The 19,165-nt window shown below is 38.8% G+C and overlaps 1 protein-coding gene across 2 annotated transcripts; it reads right to left on the bottom strand.

Moving 5' to 3' along the window:
- Positions 1-980: 980 nt before the first annotated feature.
- On the bottom strand, positions 981-15,659 carry LOC110366644. Of its 2 annotated transcripts, XM_036146938.1 has the most exons (3): positions 9,578-9,593; positions 9,399-9,458; positions 981-2,357 (listed from the first exon to the last, which is right to left on the bottom strand). In XM_036146938.1, exons 2-3 carry the CDS (start codon positions 9,427-9,429, stop codon positions 1,468-1,470), a joined length of 921 nt encoding a protein of 306 aa, XP_036002831.1. In that variant the 5' UTR covers positions 9,430-9,458; positions 9,578-9,593; the 3' UTR covers positions 981-1,467. The 2 variants fall into 2 exon arrangements, with proteins under 2 accessions (XP_036002831.1, XP_036002832.1); XM_036146939.1 differs by lacking the exons at positions 9,399-9,458; positions 9,578-9,593 and adding an exon at positions 15,616-15,659.
- Positions 15,660-19,165: the final 3,506 nt, after the last annotated feature.

Raw genomic sequence — 19,165 nt, 5'->3', positions numbered from 1 at the left:
CACTGAAGAACACTGTCTTTAATCGAGACTTTTTTTATGTTTAATAAAACAAATATTTTTTTATGTGTAGATTACACTTTTTAGACAATGCTCACAGCACCCATGCCATGCTGGCTACTCTTGGCAGGTTAATGAGCCACTACACCAAGGTCCAGTTCTTTCAAACTGGTTTCTTGAACATGACAATGGGTCCTTTGTACTCATCATGCCTACACAGTCACTGAATCTCCAGTAGGGCACATTTGGGATGTGGTGTAACACATCTGCAGCAACTGCGTGATTCTTTCATGTTAATAAGCAAACAAAAATCTTTGAAGAATAGTTCTGAATCTGTATCACAAAGAATTAGGGAAGCTCCGAAGGTAACATATGGTCCAACCTGATTCAAGCAATACATACTTAATAAAGTGGCCACTGAGCGGTCATAACAGGAAGAAAAAAACAGGAATAGGCTCAATTTTAGCTTTTTAGCTTATTTACAGTTTATTGCAATCTCAGTGATCTAATCAGCATCCCCCCAGCAAACTGCTGATGAAATAATACCCATAGTCAAAATCAACAAGAAAATGACCTGTTAATTGCCACGTGTTTCATATGACCATAACTGCAATCTTAACACCATCAGCAAGTGCTAACAAACACTGCTATCTGCATCTGAATGCACAGGGCTGTATCTCTGACAGGCTAGTCACAAGTACACCGCAGGGAGCTGTGCTGGCACTATTTTTCTTTCTGCCTTTGTTTTGTATTTTTCTACCTGGATTTTTCAGATGCATCAGGATAAATGCATCTCAACATAAAGATATGTAAAATATTTATCTTTTGCCATCTGTTTTTACTTAGAGCCCCTCAATAACATGTCGCTCTACTCTACATAGTGAAAGTGCAGTTGAATGACAGTAAAGTCTAAGTCTTCTATTTTAACTTGAACTTTCATTTTTTTTACCTGAATATGCCATAACATCTAATAATTGCACACCTTTTTTTTGCTTTCTGAAAAGTTCAATTTATTCTGCTTTACAATTTAAATTTAAATTAGTTTTTCAGTTCATAGTATGTAATCTAGTGTGTAAGTCTGGTGTATCCTCTCTATGTATATTTGTTATGGTCATGACTGAATCTCCATATTGTGGGACTATAAAGGTATTTCTATTCTATTCTATTCTGATATTGATATTCGTCTATGAAAATAAACTCAAATCGTCAGAGACAAGCAACCACAACTCATTTGCTGAAAATATACAAAGACAACCTCAACCGTATTATAAAATTATTTTTTACCCACTTTACATCATTGCTTTAACATCTATGCCAAACATGTTGCATAATCGTAGTGTATTAAAAGATAACATTTAAATCTTAAATGTAATGATTGAAGAAATCAGGGTTGCGTAAACCTCCTTGGTGTGACACAACCGACACTGGGTTTCAAAAATAAACCTTCTGAATGGAACAGGAAATATAATCTTAATCACTGTAAATGTCGTTCCTCCAACATGCTAATTTTTCAGTTCTTTGAAGAAACAGCAAAGGTAACACCAACGTACTGGGCAGATTACACAAAACTTCACATGTCATTACAATACAATTAGTGCTTGCTCGTACAAGATTAACAATCCAAATTACACTCCAAATTAATCTCAGAATTAGGACACCCAGTATGGCTACGACTGTGTAAAATGCCCTCTGCTTTAATGGGTCAACTCTTTGCTGACATGTACCTTGCTCTCCTGGGCCTGGATGATTCAAAACCCAAAGAACAGAAAGGCAGCAGTAAGGGGTAACAATTATTGACAATATTATGATAACAGAATCCATAATGATGTAATTATCCTTTATGGCCAAACCCATCCCTGCAAAACAAAGTAGCCAAACAAAGCAGATGGTGATATTCCGGATCCTGACCATTCTTTTGTCTTTCAGCGTCAGGTAGGTGAGTGGATGGACAACAGCCACAAAGTGCTCCACACACATTAGGTTCTGAAAGAATCCTTCTCCATACCAGTTGAAGGAAAACAGAGTGGTTCCCACTTTGACTGCTTTCAGTTCTCCACCGTAGATTCCTCCAAAGGAGATGATACACCCAGTGACACCAATGAGTTCCATGATGACCATATGGTAGGTGAAGCAGTCAGAGTTACTGATCCTGATGGATTTGGAAGGATTTTTCCACCATTGTTTAAAGCCATAATAGAGTATGAAGATGAACAGAGGGAGGAAGAGCAGAACATTGATAGAAATAAATGTGGTGTAAATGAAGGAACTCGGTGTGGTCATGAGGCATTGGCTGTAGGAGATGGGAGACAAAGGTGGACCTGGTTGAGAGTCATTGGAAGAGGAAGAGTTTGCCAACATACCTGTAAGAAAAAAAAAATCAGTTTGTGCCAGGGCTGAAATGTTTTTTGTAAATTGCAATGTGACAATAAGAGGTGAAAAAGTTGATTATTTTTAAAAAAATGCGCATTTTTTTATTAAATAATTGGCTTTCAACAATGCAGCATGTTAACAACTTAGCAAAAAGTGAGGAACACCTCTGTCATTGGTCCTAAAATTAGTACTCTTAAATTAGAAAGTGAACACATTATTGGTGAGTAATATGGCTTTAGGTAAATATATTACTTGCTTATGTGCAAAGATCCATCCATCCATTTTCTAACACGCCTATCCCTATTGGGGTCTTGAGGGGTGCCTATCTTCAGCGTTCATTGGGCGAGAGGCGGGGTACACCCTGGACAGGTCGCCAGTCCATCGCAGGCCAACACAGAGACAGACTGGACAAACAGCCATTCATGCACACACTCACACCTAAGGAGAATTTAGAGAAGCCAATTAACCTAACAGTCATGTGGGAGGAAGCCGGAGTACCCAGACAGAACACACGCATGTACAGGGAGAACAATATCAATAAATCAATAAGGGTTTTTCTTGTTCTGGTTATTCTTGTTGGACCTTCTGTTAGTGGTTGTAGTTTATACTTTAATGTTACTGCTTTAAGTCTTTGTTTGTCATGCTTGTCTAACCACTTTACATACATATCGTCTAATAAAATTATCTCACTATCAACTGTTTCAGCATTCTCTAAATTATCATAAAAAGAGACATTGTAAGAGGATGGATTATATACAATTACAACATTAAAATTAATTCTGTGTGATAAAATAACCTTCAAAACTAAACATTCAAAATTGCAACAGTTAACTTTGATATCTGTGCATTTATATGTTTGTCTCACACACATAAAAATGCTCCCTCATTTTTTGTTTGTCAGTCATTGCGGAAACAAGAGTATGCAAGGATGTCAATCATGTTTTTAGGAATATTAGGATTTAACCAAGTTTCACTTGTCGCTAGGAAGTCCAAGTTAGAGTCTGTAAGTAAATTATCAACTTGATCTTGCTTGGAAACCAGACTCCTTATGTTTATGTGCCCTATGAGAAGTCCCCTCGGTTTTTTATCTCAAATAACTTTGGCCTGATTAACAGTTTGGAAGCACCTGTGGTTTTGATGTGCGTGCGAATGGGAATATTTCCACTTCTGGTGGACTGCATTTGGAGGAGCACTTTCTGGCTGTGGTGTCATGCACTTTCAACTCATATCACCTTCATTACTCCAGGGTGCGCACCAAGAAGCCAGGCCAATCCGCACCGGGTCCCGCTCAGAAGCAGCTACACCAGCGGCCTCATCCACAGAGAACAACGGGCAATCAAGGCCCAGCAGTCCGCAATATACCAGCACCAGATCTCCCACATTTGCCGGATCCTGACACCACAGGCCCCAAGGCCGGAAACAGCATGCCAGCACAGCCGGTGGCGGTTCTAGACCAAATTTACCGGAGAGCCAGGGTGGGGCCAGCATGTTTTCATTGGGGCACAAAACAAAAATAATTAAACCAGGAAAAACAGGGCAAAATATCATAGTTTAATATGTTAAGTGAGCCAAATAGCCATTTGTGGCTCTGGAACTGCAGGTCGCAGACCCCTGAAAAATGTGATCTTGTCTCAATGCAGATTTTTAAAATAATTCTTAAAAAAAAAAAAAAATTAAAAAATGAAATGGGCCTAAGGGACCAACCAGATCTCTGTTCCAACACATAAGAAATTTATTCAGTGTTATGTCTTCAGTAAAGGGGCCCTAACCAATTTTACAGGGGCACTGGCCCCTGTGTAGAACTGCCCATGAGTAGATGGAAAAAGGAGCTGCCGAGATGAGTGCTCTAGTGTGATGGAGCTGCCATTAGAGTTTTCAAGTTGCCACATATTCATTGAGTACTCCGCCATTGTTTGATTGTTTGGGCCAGGTGTCTGTGGGCCAGGATTCAGCTCCATGTTGTCGGCAAAGAAAAGCACAATGGCCAGTTGGCGTAGTCTAAATTTTGGCTTGTTTGTCTGTCTCTCTTCATACGTAATTTGGTGCCTGCCATAGCTTTGAAGGCAGTCCTTTGCTTCGCAAAGGACTGCCTTCAAAGCATTTGCATGGAGGCACCTATTACTATGCACCTCAAAACGTTTTTGGAAATGAATGTGGCCCAAATCGTAGCGTGCACCCCAACAATATAGGTATCAAAACGTCCGGCTTGGTCGGGAATGGTGTGCTATTACTTTTATTGGGGTTTCAAGTTACCATGGCAACACAATGAGCGAAAAAAACACTTTTAGGAAATGAATGCGGTCAGGTACAGAGAAAGCCTCAAAAAAGCCTCGAAATGACCATTTTCAACGCTGTACTGTATTGTCATGCTTTCACCTACAAACACCGTTTAACTACAGTTTGTAGATATCTTTGAACTTCTCAGAAGTGAAAACGGGATGTGGATATCTTTTATGGTTTTCTTACACTTACACCTCAAAGCTTATGTCCAAAAATCAGCGGAATCATCCTTTATAATGAAAGTCAATGACGGAATTATTTAACTGCCAGAGTGGCCTACTCTGCGTTTTCAAAGATTTCACAACTCCGAACAACTTCAGCCTACTCACTCAATTTTCACTCTACGTATACTTATTATACATCAAAAAACGTAGGCATTTTTGTCTGGATTCAGAAAATGTAACCCTCATTGGTGCAGGATTTATAGATTTTTTTCACAAATCCCCTCAGACCACCACAAACTCAAAACACTCCTCATTCATTTCCTATGGAGCCGTTGTGACAAATGACATCTGAAAATCCCAAACAACACATGTTTTCGCATCGTCGCTACTCCTAAACCCGTTCATGCACAGGCATGATTCTTTCACACATGAATGTCCCGAGGCCTCTGGCACTCACAAAAAAAGGCATTTTGTGGATAACTGTTACGGTTTTGCCGCAGGAACAATTTGTTCGGGAGTAGCGAATGTGCAAAATCCTGAAAACGCTTTGGACCTGCATACTTCCACATGATCCAATTTTTTACATCGTCGCTGTGCCTACACTGATTTTTGTACAAACATAAAAATAAGCACCTTAGTCCTCAAAAGCCTGCTGATACTCACGGTGAAATAATTATTTTGACATCTCTAATACTTTTTCACCTATAGCCATTTGTTCAGGATCCTTTTTAGAGAATTTTTGCATTTTCATTAAAACTCCCCTTTATATCATAACTTTTATTAAAATATTTCCAGCAAAAACCGATAGCTTGTCTTTTTCCCCTATCCGTTACAAAATAAAGGCAGAAAAAAATACATCTCTACCATTTACGGTTCACAAAATATCAAGTGTTGTTCGAGGCAAAGTATTCCATTCTTTTACAATTAGAAAGACTGTGACCCAAAGTGTCTGCAAGCAACAAAAGGTGTGAGTGAGTTTCCATGACAACAGAGCTATGCTGGCCAGAGGTTACTACAGGTCAGGGACAGGCTCCATTGACATTGCATGGCAACTTTCGATGCCCACTGCAGTGGCTGTAATGAATGTAGGTATCTGAAATTTGCACAGTCACTTCCTCTTAACATTTTCAAATTTTCCAGTGATTATCAAGCAAGTGTCATTTTTTTGTCCCTTTTTGGAAAAAGGCCTATACAGCACCACCCACCTGTGGGAAATGGCACTACACACCATTTTGGTCAAATATTGAGTTCTGGGCCCATATTTGGTGAGGCTGTGTTGCTAAAGGAGGCCGATCTGACCCATGATCTTTGCTGACCTTTGGTGACATTAAGTATTTGCACCCTTTTTGAGGCACTTCCCAGTACAGGATTTGGACCAAACTAATAGAGTACCATCACCCGGTGATACTGAACACAACCATGTTAGTGGCTAACGGTTAGCATGTTGCTTAAATTATAAATTTTTAACCCCTTTTTGCCCCTGCTACATGCTGCAGAAATGCTTTAAAGACACTAAAATCACACGTTCCACTCAGTCCCCCAAATGATAAAGATAATGATGAGTAACACGTGGCTGCAGCTGTGAGGGAGTCTCCATGACAACACTGCTAGCCAGAGGCTCCTAGGGACATGCTCTATTGACTTAACATGGCACCTTTAGACGGCCGCTGTGGGGGCTGTGAAGACCGTAGAAGGCTGAAATTTGCAGTGTTACTTCCTGTTAGTATTTTTGATGGTACGCACCACCAGGCACATGCCTTCTTAAATTTCTTTAGAAATTTTCTAGTTGGAACAATATTATCGTTCCAATTGTGAAGAAGTTTGGAGTGGATGAGCTTGCCTGGTCTGTGAGACCATTATGGAAATGTTGTTGTTTCTTAGAATATATTGTTGTCTCATTAACATCAGGAATATTTTTAGGAAATAAAATACCACAGACCAGCTGTGTAGTAATTGTTTGGAAAGGTTTATTGACCCGCTCATTGCTCCAGGCAAGCTATTTGCAGCAAATGCACCACAGCCATCTTGAAGCCTGATGTTTTTGATAAACTTGATAAAGATCCAGTGAATTTCAAAATAAAATCACTGCACCAGTAAACAAATTGGCAACACAGAAACACAAGGAAACAGAGGGGCTTTTGGAGAATGAAATAGGATATTTAAGTGCACAAATAACAACATTGGATTCAGACTGTGGCTGTTATTTTAATCAATTATAAGGGATAGCAACAGAAAGGACCACATGATCCCCCGTTCTCACCAGTGCAGCCAGCTGGAGCCAGAGCTGGCCGCTGTTTCCCTGGGAGTAGTATGAGTTGGGGTTTGTGGCACACCAGAAATAGATCAGGACCATAACCCACAGCAATGTCACTGTTCGCCATGGGTTACTCGTTTTACCTGTCTTTCTTCTCTATGAAGACAGGCTGTCTGTGGAGGAGGGGTAAACAAGCAAAGACAAACATAGCGCAGCAGCAACAGTGGTTCTCTTTATAACTTGTGTTTATTGATGCATATTTTAGACTAAATAAGTTACTTCACATTCAGAAATAGGCCCAAATAAACTGCAACCAGCAACTTATGGAATTTAGAAAGATAACCAAGCTCAGTCGCTTAAAATAAGCAGACATGGAAACAGTGCTATTTCATACAATGGCCGTTTGTAGTGCGCACTGTGCATTGATTCTCCATCATTTCCTGCTTTCTTTTCCAACTAATTTCCCCTGATGTCTCCCCTCCATATCTCACTTTCCAGTTTTTTATTATATCTTGTATTCTTGTCTTTTGATTTATGAAATACCTTTTTAAGTCTACTCTGTCTCCTCCCTACAGTCTTACGGGCTCAACAAACTTATAAGTCAAACTCTTAAAGGTTGGCATCATCTCTGTTAATGTAAGTTATTAGCTTTATAATTCAAAGGATATTATCCTCCTTAACTTACTGTAAATTCTCATCCATTTTTCTCTCAAAAATGTTCCTAATGAATCAGGAAAAGTATTTTTTTTATTTACTTTTTCACATCAATGACTTTAGTAGGATGCTAATTACTTTGAGTTAAATTATTTGTTTTCATCATAACAAAATATCCTGACCCATGCAAATATATTGAGCCTATTAGATTGCATAAACTACCTCATTAAATTGTTGCTGTATTGAATTATACAGGAAGAAGCAACCTTAAAGAAATAACTGTGGAGTTGAAGTGGGTGTAATCCAGTTTCTAAGCAATGCCTTTGAATACTCATCCAGAATACTCCTCCACAATATGTACAATTTAACCTTCATTATATATTAGTTAAGTCATTGGTTACCTGTCAAATATGCCATGTAACATGAAGTTTTTACCTTGATCTTAGTTGAGTCTCATTCAGGAGGAAAGCAAATAGAGAAATAGTTTCTTTAGAATGCCTGTAAAACCCTCCAACATAGACTGGTAAGAAGCAGCAGGAGGAGTTTGTTATCTAATATTAGAAAATGTTTTGTGCTGCACGCAACACCAAATTCAGACATAGCTTCATGATTGGCTAATTTTAACCATTTTTGCAGAAGAAGATGTAACATGAGGCAGTTGTGATTCCTGATTCTCAGAATGGCTCTGTAAACCGTGTTCTGCAGAGAGTGACTGGTTTCCAAGAAATGCTCAACCCAAGATACAATCTCTTAATCCAATGTGAATCTCTTAGCTGTTGTTGTTATAATTTGTTGTTTCGGACCAAAATGCAAGTAGCAAGATGAACTTGAAAGCTAAAATGAAAATTAAATCCAACTTACAAAGCCAAAAGAGGTACACAAGGCATGGAACATAAAAGCTGGAAATGGAGATAGGAAGTAAACAAAATAACCTAGTGACAACCAGAAACAAACTGAGGACTTAAATGCAGACGGAAACTGGTGCAGGCGATGGCTAAATGAGAAAACGCAGGCAAATGGGCTCTACTTAATTACCTGGTGGCTCTGGCTGAGAGAGAATAATTAACATGGGCAGACAGGGAGAAAACACAGGGAAGATATATATCCATCCGTACATTTTCTATACCTGCCAATTCGTGGAGGGTATTGGGAGGATCAGTATCTCTCTCCATGGGTCATTGAGCGAGAGGAAGAGATAGACTGGCGAGACTGGCTGCATCGGCAATCAGAGCACCTGCAGCAGATGTATTTACTGAGCTGTCACACCAGGGAGGAGCACTATATGATCCTGGCTCTCCCAGTATGTAACTGCCAGATTATTGAAAGCCTTTTTGTGAGGAGACCATCAGCATGCCTTGTATTGATCTATTACTGACTTCTGTTGTTCCTGTTTTGCTCCTGCAAATCTTTCCCTTGTCGGATACTCCTCTTGGCTTCTGAATTCTGGACACTGACCTCCTGCCTTGCCTATCAACCAAGTCTATCTTCATCTGTTTACCAACATATCTGAAGATGTTAACAAGATGTTAGTTTCTCTGTGTTTTCTTGGTGTAATTACTGTATAATTATTGGAAGCATCTTTTTGTTTCAATAAATCATTTTTAACATTTTGTGGATACGGCTAAATCACAAACTGCTGATGAAATAACCTCCACCATGAGAAACAATAAGCAACTGACCTGCTTCTTGCCACGTGTGCCACGTGATCATAACTGCAACGTTAACGCCATCAGCAAATGCTAACAAACACAGCAAACAGCATTCAATTGTTAGTACCCATGATTAAATGGTTTCTTGCTTTGGCAAGATAACAAAGACAGACATTTATAAATTTCACATAAAACAGGCTTACGCTCACTTCACGTCACCTCTCTTCTCTTCCTTCACTGCCTGCCTCTTAATGTAACTTCCTTCCTTTTTTACACTTGTGCTGCAACAGATGTCTGAAAGATTTATCTAAAATATCACTAACAATTAAGTCACCAACCGGGGTCTCTCGTGCATGTAGACAAACAACACAGCAGGTATCTTGTGCATTTTTCAAAAACCATGCAGGGGGCTTCTGACAAAGTGTTTAACATCATTACTTTACTACAATAATCAGCTCTATTCTCTAGACAGGAGATTACAAAACCTTAAAGCTTCTGATCAACACAATACCAGAAGCAGAGTTAAGCAACCACGACTTGTTTGCTGAAAATTGTGAAAAATTAACATCAGCATTATTATAATATAGATTTTTGACCCACATTTCATTACTGTTTTATCTCTTATACCTTTTAGGCAAAATGTGTGCGATAACTGATAAGATTATTACTATATAAAAGAAGAGCTCCAGATTCTTTGATATAATAATAATTACTTTATTTAAAAAGGGAACAATGTGCAGCTCAAACATAAATGTCACAATTTCATGTGCTGCCCGAGATTATAACATAAGCTAATTTGCATCTGCAGTTGCTTAACAGATAACAAAAATGGATATACAGTACAGTAATAAAACAAAACATTATATATACCACTACAAGTTATGTTCTAATCCCACTCATCAGGCAAACACAGATGAACAGACTTAATCACTGACACACACACACACACACACACACACACACTCATACACTCATACAATTAATTAATAACACAACAATAGTGGGTTCCCAACCAAACCTTTTGATTATGACAGAAATTTGTATTTCATGTTATCCTCTGTACATTTTTGTGTATGGTGTAACAGCCCAGTCTCACAGAAAAACATGTAATATCCACATTGGTCAACAAGGGGAAACGTAGTATTGTCACAATTTAGCTCCTCAACACATTTCAGTCCTACATTTCTGAAAAGATCTTTGGCGAAACTAGTCAATGAAAGATTATGAAAATATTTTCCGTTCTTGCTAGAAATTATATCTAAATGCATATAAATACAGTTGTTTTGCTTAAAGGTTTACTTTTTCGTAGGCAATGGCAGCCATGTACTTTTTATGCTGGGTGAAAATAGATAGCCATGTGATCCGGTCGCAAGCCAATTTAAATAAATAGGCCAAATAAAATGAAGGACTCAAACATATTGAGGAGCTAAATTGTGACAATACTCCCCCTGTGGACCAATGTGGATATTGCATGTTTTTCAGTGAGACTGGGTTGGCATTAAATATAATTTTAATCCTTGTAAATACATTTCTTCCAACATGCTAATTTCCCTGTTCTTTGAAGAAACAGCAAAGGTAACACCAAAGTACTAGGGAGGTTAAACAACACTTCACATGTAATTAAAACACAATTAGTACTTTCTTGCACAAGATTAACAATCCAAATGACATTCCAAACTAACCTCATAATTAGGACACCCAGTATGGCTATGACTGTGTAAAATGCCCTCTGCTTTAATGGGTCAACTCTTTCCTGACATGTGCCTTGCTCTCCTGGGCCTGGATGACTCAAAACCCAAAGAACAGAAAGGCAGCAGTAAGGGGTAACAATTATGGTCAATAATATGAGACTGGAATCCATAATGATGTAATTATCCTTTATGACCAAACTCATCCCAACAAAACAAAGTAGCCAAACAAAGCAGATGGTGATATTCCGGATCCTGACCATTCCTTTGTCTTTCAGCGTCAGAAAGGTGAGTGGATGGACAACAGCCACAAAGTGTTCCACACACATTAGGTTCTGAAAGAATCCTTCTCCATACCAGTTGAAGGAAAACAGAGTGGTTCCCACTTTGACTGCTTTCAGTTCTCCACCGTAGATTCCTCCAAAGGAGATGATACACCCAGTGACACCAATGAGCTCCATGATGACCATATGGTAGGTGAAGCAGTCAGAGTTACTGATCCTGATGGATTTGGAATGATTTTTCCACCATTGTTTAAAGCCGTAATAGAGTATGAAGATGAACAGAGGGAGGAAGAGCAGAACACTAATAGCAACAAATGTGGTGTAAATGAAGGAACTCGGTGTGGTCATGAGGCATTGGCTGTAGGTGATGGGAGGAATATATGGACCAGGATGGGAGTCATTGGAAGAGGAAGAGTTTGCAGACATACCTGTAGGAAAACAAATAATCAGTTCATCCCAGATTCAAGTAGTTTTGACGGTGAGTGGTGAAAAAGCATTTAAATCTTTAAAAATCAAGCTTTGCTTTCTCCAAGCATTTGGCATTGAACAAAGCATTGATTTAACAATTTAGCAAATAGGGAGGAACACCTTCTACATCAATGGTCCTAAATGGTCCGCATTGTAGTCCCATTTCCTGTTTGACTGTGTTATGTTTAATATTGCTTCCACTTTTCAGTAAAATTAATGTTTTTTTTTCCGATTAAAAGATTTTGTCACAACATGTTTGTTTTTGCACTTTGATAGCATACTTGTGTATTGTGTTTATATCAGTTCAGAACAAACATTCAAACCAAGTCAAATTAAAAGCATATGTAATGCATGTCTTTTGAAAAATAGATATATTTCCAACTAAAACAAAGAACACAGTATTGTCTTGTTTTGCATATTCCACTTGTTGTGCTATTACACATTATTTTAAGTTATTTAATGTTTAATAAATACCTATCTGTCTGTTGGGTATTGTTCAGTGAATATCCGCCCAAGGGCTGACATTGGGACAATAGTTGAAAGGAATGATTTGAGTACAGGCATTCTTTTAACAGCAAACTCTGCACACATATAGAATAAATGAGTGACAACTTCTCTTGAAGTTCAAGAATTTATTAACAAAAAAAAAAAAATAACACCCAGAGAACATCGCTATATAATGCTGTTTATCTGAATTGACACTATATTTCAATCAGCAAATCTTCTCTACAAGGCAAGTGAAACTTAACTAAAACTACTAAGAAAAATTAAGATAAAAAGAAGCTAAGGAACTATGTACACACAAAAGACAAAATAAACTGCTTCATCATCAGCAGCAGAATGATTCAGTGAATTTGGGTTCTCTGAATCTCAGTTAAAGAACCCAAGTTCATCTTAAAGAATGTGGAATGAGGTTAAATTATCTTAACTAATTCAGAACAACATTTTGTATCTGTTTCAAACCCATTTACAATGCAAATCCTGAGTTAAACAAAGATTTGATAAAATCACATTTTAAAGAATGATTTGCTCAGTAATTTAGGAGGCTTGATTTTATTAATTGGATTATTCCTCCGGGGCACTAGGGGTTGCTGTAGCGATCGGTTTCTAAATGGGTTAATCCTAAAGGTATGCAAAAACATTAAATCAACATTAATATTCAATATTAATGCGGTAACAAACGATCATAGCACCATCAACCAATGGAGGAGCAAAACAAAATAAAACTGTAGTTGCATATCCGGGAAGAGCGAATGTTATCTGGAAGCTAATAGCATTAGGCTAATGGACATTCGGCGCTAATTTTAGAAAGCTTCTGCTTTATTTTTGTCGTAATGAGTGGACCGGATAACACAAACATTAATATCCCATCAATGTATAAAACCTTTATGGAGATAAAATTTGTTACAACCATAAAAACACACTCAAATTGCATCGGCAGGGTGTTGTTTCGAAGAAGCGAGCGGGAGCTATGTCGGTTAGCTCCATATGTCTTAAAAACACTGTGAAACTGCATTAAGTAAACCATTCTAAATTAACCATTTAGCTTTCCCTGTTTATTTCTCTGCCAAACCTGTCAGTGTCTCTGTGTCACCGGTTCTGTGTCAGTTCGGTTCACTTTGGGAATCCAGTTGGAAGCAGTTGAAGTACTCCAAGAAAAAGCTGGTTGTCTGATCAGCAGCATGCGGCCATGCGGCTATTAGAAGGTGGCCCTGGGTCCTAGGCCATATAAGGAGATCGCAGCATGGGGAAAGCCGGCCTCTACTTGGTGTAGCTGCTCTCATGAGTGTTTGAGCCGGTTGCAGCGGGCGATTTCAGCTCAGCTTTGCTCTCAGCTTGGCCTGGCTACAGGTGGGAAGCCACTCCGCACCACCTGGCGTCAGCTTTACCGCAACAGCTGAGAAAAAAAAAAACCACAAGGCTGGTTTCGGCATAGAGGGATTCTTTACTCTGTTGTCTGGTTACACAGAAGTTTTAGAATGCAGACTTAGCTTCGATCCAGCCTGCAGTTCTCCCAACCTAGTTGGGTCCTCCGCTCCACATCCACAGAGGATCATGAGAGCATGCTACCCAATGTCGTTCCAACGAAAAAGCGTTGGAACGACATTGGTGGCTTGAGCCACCTTGATATTGGGGCCAGACCACCAACGTTTGTTTACATAATTAACATTGGAAATCACAGTGTGCATGCCCAATACGCTCTCAGTAGACAGCTGTGGGGCTCAAATCCTCTGGCCCCAAGCTTGGATCCAGTCATGCTGACTGGATGCAATACAGAAATCCCTTCAACTCTTACTACCTCAACTCTTATATTTTCTTTGTAAATTTCTCTAACTTTTACTCATTATTAACCAACATTTTCCATATTTATCCTCGAAATTACATTAGGAAGAGCCACTGTTAACCCATCGGACCGCTAATTAATTTCTTACTATGGGGATGACAAAGTTTATCTTATCTAAAAACAGAAAGGACCACATGAACTTCTGTTCTCACCAGTTCAGCCAGCTGTGGCTCCAGCCGCTGTTTCCCTAGGAGCAGTATAAATTGGGGTTTGTGGCAAACCAGAACTGGAACAGGACCATAACCCACATCATTGTCAGTGTGATCCCTGGGTTACTCGTTTTACCTGTCTGTCTTCTCTATGAAGACAAGCTGTCTGTGGAGGAGGGGTAGAAAACTAGCAAAGACAACCAAAGTGCAGCAGCATAAGTGCTTCTCTTTATAACTTGTGTTTATTGTTGCATATTTTAGACCCCAAATAAGTGACTTCACATTCAGAAATAGGCCCAAACAACTGCAACCTGCAATTCACAGAATTTAGAAAGATAACCAAGCCCAAAGTTGCTTAGAATAAGCAGACATGGAAACAGTGCTATTTCACACAATAGCCATAATCATTAGCTGTTAACAGTAGCTTGGTACCAAATACATGGATATATTGGCAATGTCATATTCATGACACTCTGCAGCTTTGCAGTAGTTATTATATGCTTAATGGCGAGTTTGTTTGTATATTATTTAGCGCACAACTAGATGGATGTAAATCTTACACACTGGGGCTTTAACCCAAGTACTGTAGACTTATGCAGGCTTTCCCTGAACAGAAATCGGAGTCTGGAAAATAAAATTTGTAGCATGCCCCGCACATTAATTGTCCATCATTTCTTGATGGGTTTTTTTCTGCTGTACACCAATGGCTACTAATTTCTTCCGATGTCTTCCCTCCATATCTCACTTTCCAGTTTATCATGATTTTTTTTTTTTTTTTGTGATTTATGAAATACCTAATCTGTCTCCTCCCTACAGTCTTACAGGCTCAACTAACTTACAAGGCAAACTCTTGAAGGTTGGCATAATCTCTGTTAATGTAAGCTATTAGCTTTATAATTCAAAGGATGTTATCCTACTTAACTTACTGTACATTCTCATGCATTTGTCTTTCTAGAAAATTCAAATTAATCATGAAAACCTATTTTCATTCACTTTTTCAAATCAATGACTTTAGTAGGATGCTAATTACTTTGAATTAAATGAATCTTTTCAGCATAACAATGAATGTTGACCCTTGCAAATATGTTCAGCCTATTAGATTGCATAAACTACCTCATTAAATTATTGCTGTATTGAATTATACAGGAAGAAACAACCTTAAAGAAAGAATTGTGGAGTTGAAGTGGGTGTAATCCAGTTTCTAAGCCATGCCTTTGAATTCTCCTCCAGAATATGTACAATTTCTCCTTCATTATATATTAAATTAACTCATTGGTTACCTGAGAAAGATGCTATATAACAGGAAGCTTTTACCTTGATCTGAGTTGAGTCTCATTCAGGAGAAAAGCAAATAGAGAAATAGTTTCTTTAGAATGCCTGTAAAACCCTCCAACATAGACTGGTAAGAAGCAGCAGGAGGAGTTTGCTCTCTAATAACAGAAATGTATTTGTGCTGGACGCAACACCAAATTCAGAAATAGCTTCATGATTGGCTAATTCTAAACATTCAAGCTGCAGAAGAGTACATGACAGGTAGGTTGTTGTCATTTCCTGATTCTCAGGATGACTCTATGAACTGTGTTCTGCAGGGAATGACTGGTTTCTAATAAATGCTCAACCCAAGATACAATCTCTTAACCCAATGTGAATCTCTTAGCTGTTGTCATAATTTGTTGTTTAGGACCAAAATGCAAGTAGCAAGGTGAATGGGATCTACTTAATTACCCGGTGGCTCTGGCTGAGGGAGAATAATTAACATGGGCAGACAGGGAGAAAACACAGGGAAGATATCTAAGAGAATATATCCATCCATACATTTTCTATACCTGCTTATTCGTGGAAGGTCGCGGTGTCTATATCCAGGAGTCATTGGGCGAAAGGCAGAGATAGACTGGCAAGACCCTGAACATGTCGCTTGTCTATCACAGGGCTAAAAGAATATGAGTTGAGAATAAAGTAAACAAAGATTTACCTAATTAGACAACAACTAACAAATAAGCAACAAAAACGTAAGGAAGCAGAGGCATGTACTTCACAGTTAAAGCTAATTCTTAGATGTTGATATCATGAGAAAAAGGAAGCTACAGTACTTCATTGTTAGTAAGTGCCAGACTAAAACACCTGACACCTTTCATCCTAATACACATTCAGTGTTATAAACAGCACATGCACACATTAAACACCTAATAGAACTTAATGTGCACAAAATATGCTCATCTTCTTCTTAGTTCAACTTTTGAAAAACATGCTTGATGAAATGTCCAACATACCAAATGTCATACATAAAACTAGGCACTGGTGTTACCTGAACATTTCTCTCTATGTCAACACTAAACCCTTCCTTTCAAGCCTAATTCAAGTAGCAGTTTAAACCTGTTGTTGTGATACTCATTAATACAAACCCCTGTGTTTTTTGTGACATTTGTTGTTGCTACAATAATATCTTCTTATTGAGGACACCTAGTGCTTCAGCTATTTAGGAACAATGAAAGTACAATACAATCTAATTCCAACTATAATACAGAGGAGTGCTCTAAACAAGACAATACTGTGTTGTTTGTTTTACTTGTAAATACTTTTTAAAGACATGCATGTTTACATATGCTTTTGATTTGACTTGGTTTGAGTGTTTGTTCTAAATCGATATAAAACAAAATACACAAGTATACGATCAAAGTCAAAAAACAAACATGTTGTGACAAAATCTTTTAATTGAAAAATACACTATTTTTGACATATGCCTTTTACTGTAAAGTGGCAGCAATAAAAAACATAACACAGTGAAACAGGAAATGGGATTAGAATGGTTTCTGTGGACCATTTTAGGACCATCGAGATGGAAGGTGTTCCTCCCTTTTTTGCTAAATTGTTAACGCAATGCTTTGTTGAACATCATGGTTTGATCTCTGTCTATATGTTATCATTTGAAGGTTTGTGTATCATCCTATTTTAACTTACTATTGTCATGATCTGTAGGTGTCATGTGTTTTGTGTATAACAAAAGGGGAACCCATGGTTAGATTGATGCAAGTTTGCCTGGTTTCGCCTCGTGTACTCTGTTTAGTGTGCATCAGACTGTCTTTGTGGCAGCTGTTTTTTTGTAAATAACACTGACCTGACGGTAAAAAAAAACTAAGCAGTTTGTGAGCAGGATGTGTGTGTAAGATGTCTAACAGCTCCCGTGGAAGATTGCACTTCTTGAATCACCGCAGAAGGAATAGTCTCTGTTGGCCCTTTTCCGAACAGTGTCTTATGTGTGAGAACCCTCTTAGGTCCCGAGAATGGTTGGTTCCTAAGAACTGGAAGCAATCCACAGGAGACACTTTATTTTTGAGGATTGGGAGGGCAGAAAGTGTCCGAGTGTTTTCCCGATGTCGACCATCACTTACACCTCCTTGAGAAGGTTAAGCTCCAGGTGGTTCGGACCGCACCATCAGACCAGACGATCCATATTCTCTCTATTTGTAGACTCATCACCGTACTGGATCATACCAATGACAGACAAATCAGTGGTGTCATCTGCCAACTTTAGTGCCTGTATTCACAAAGACTCTCAGAGTCCTCTTGGAGAACTCCTAACTTAGCCTAAAAATTCAGGAGTCTTAGCTTAAGAGTGATTCAGATAGTTGCTGAGAGCGACCCTGAATAAATGTTTAACTTAGTGAGGAGGTGTGGTTGACCCCATTGCTAGGTGTGATGCTGTCTTTTAAAAGCTGTGATTGGCTGATAGTAAAAGAAAAACACACACACAAATTCTAAGAAAAATCTTAGAATTGGGGAAATTCAAAGATTTTTCCTAAAATGACGTCACTAGGAGCTACCTTTTAGTTTTAGGAATCTTTGTGAACACGGGCACAGGAGTTTCACACGCATGTCTGCTGGGTGCAGTCATTAGAGTACAGAGAAGAGTGAACAAACCCCTGGAGGACACCGGTGCTTATGGTTCATGGGCGGAAGAGGAGGCTCCCTAGTGCTGCTTGCTCCTACCGATCGGTCAAGAAATTTTCTATTTTAAATGACTACCTTACTTTATCTGGATGAAATTGCAATGCTACAGAAACAGTATAAGCGCCCCAAGTGCCAGCTGTTATGTATTAGCTATGCATTAACTAATCACAAAATTGTTCTTGCTGCCTTTCCGTGGCAAGGCACTCCAAGTATTTAGCTTGCAGCAGTGAATGATATTTCATCATTGCAGACAGAGTGTGTGCATGTCATATGAGGTTGAAATAACAATATTCTCTGGTCATTTCTGTGACCAAGCAAATGCGTATTTTAATGTCATCACAATGAGATCTGTGTATGATATATGTATTGGATCTTGAACTTGTGATGTTGATGTTACACAACGTTTGGACTTTGCTGGTGTAATCTCTTCAAACACATTCCAAAGAGATTAAATTGGCAATGTCAGCATGATTCAGGTGACTAAGTACTCCACTCACAGCACGCAATACCTTCTAACGACCCAGAACGGTGATGGGTGGGTCACTGAATTGCATCTGACCTAGAATGAGCCTAGGTGGATGGGCGTCCATGTCCTTAAGAAACAGCAGCGCTCCCAGTACAGGTTGAAATGTTTTCAGAAAGAACCGAGCAAAAGTCCAGTTGCCTTTGATTTAAGCCTGTTTGCTGGTTTAATCAACTGCAACAAATAAACTTACACGGAACAGAAAGGCAGTGCACAAAGCATAAATGAGGAGCTGATGAACATACAGAGGGTTGAATATTGGAGGAATCAGCAAATGATAAGAGCAACCAGGAGGCTTATATACAGGGGGAGTGAGGAGAGCAGGCATGGAGAGCAGGTGTGAGTAATAAGATGAGAACAATGAAGCTGAGAACAATGAAGGTAGAGAGTTGA

Source organism: Fundulus heteroclitus, chromosome 14 (assembly GCF_011125445.2).
Source record: "Fundulus heteroclitus isolate FHET01 chromosome 14, MU-UCD_Fhet_4.1, whole genome shotgun sequence".
Classification (NCBI taxonomy): Eukaryota; Metazoa; Chordata; class Actinopteri; order Cyprinodontiformes; family Fundulidae; genus Fundulus; species Fundulus heteroclitus.
This window is presented reverse-complemented; position numbering and strand designations above follow the sequence as displayed.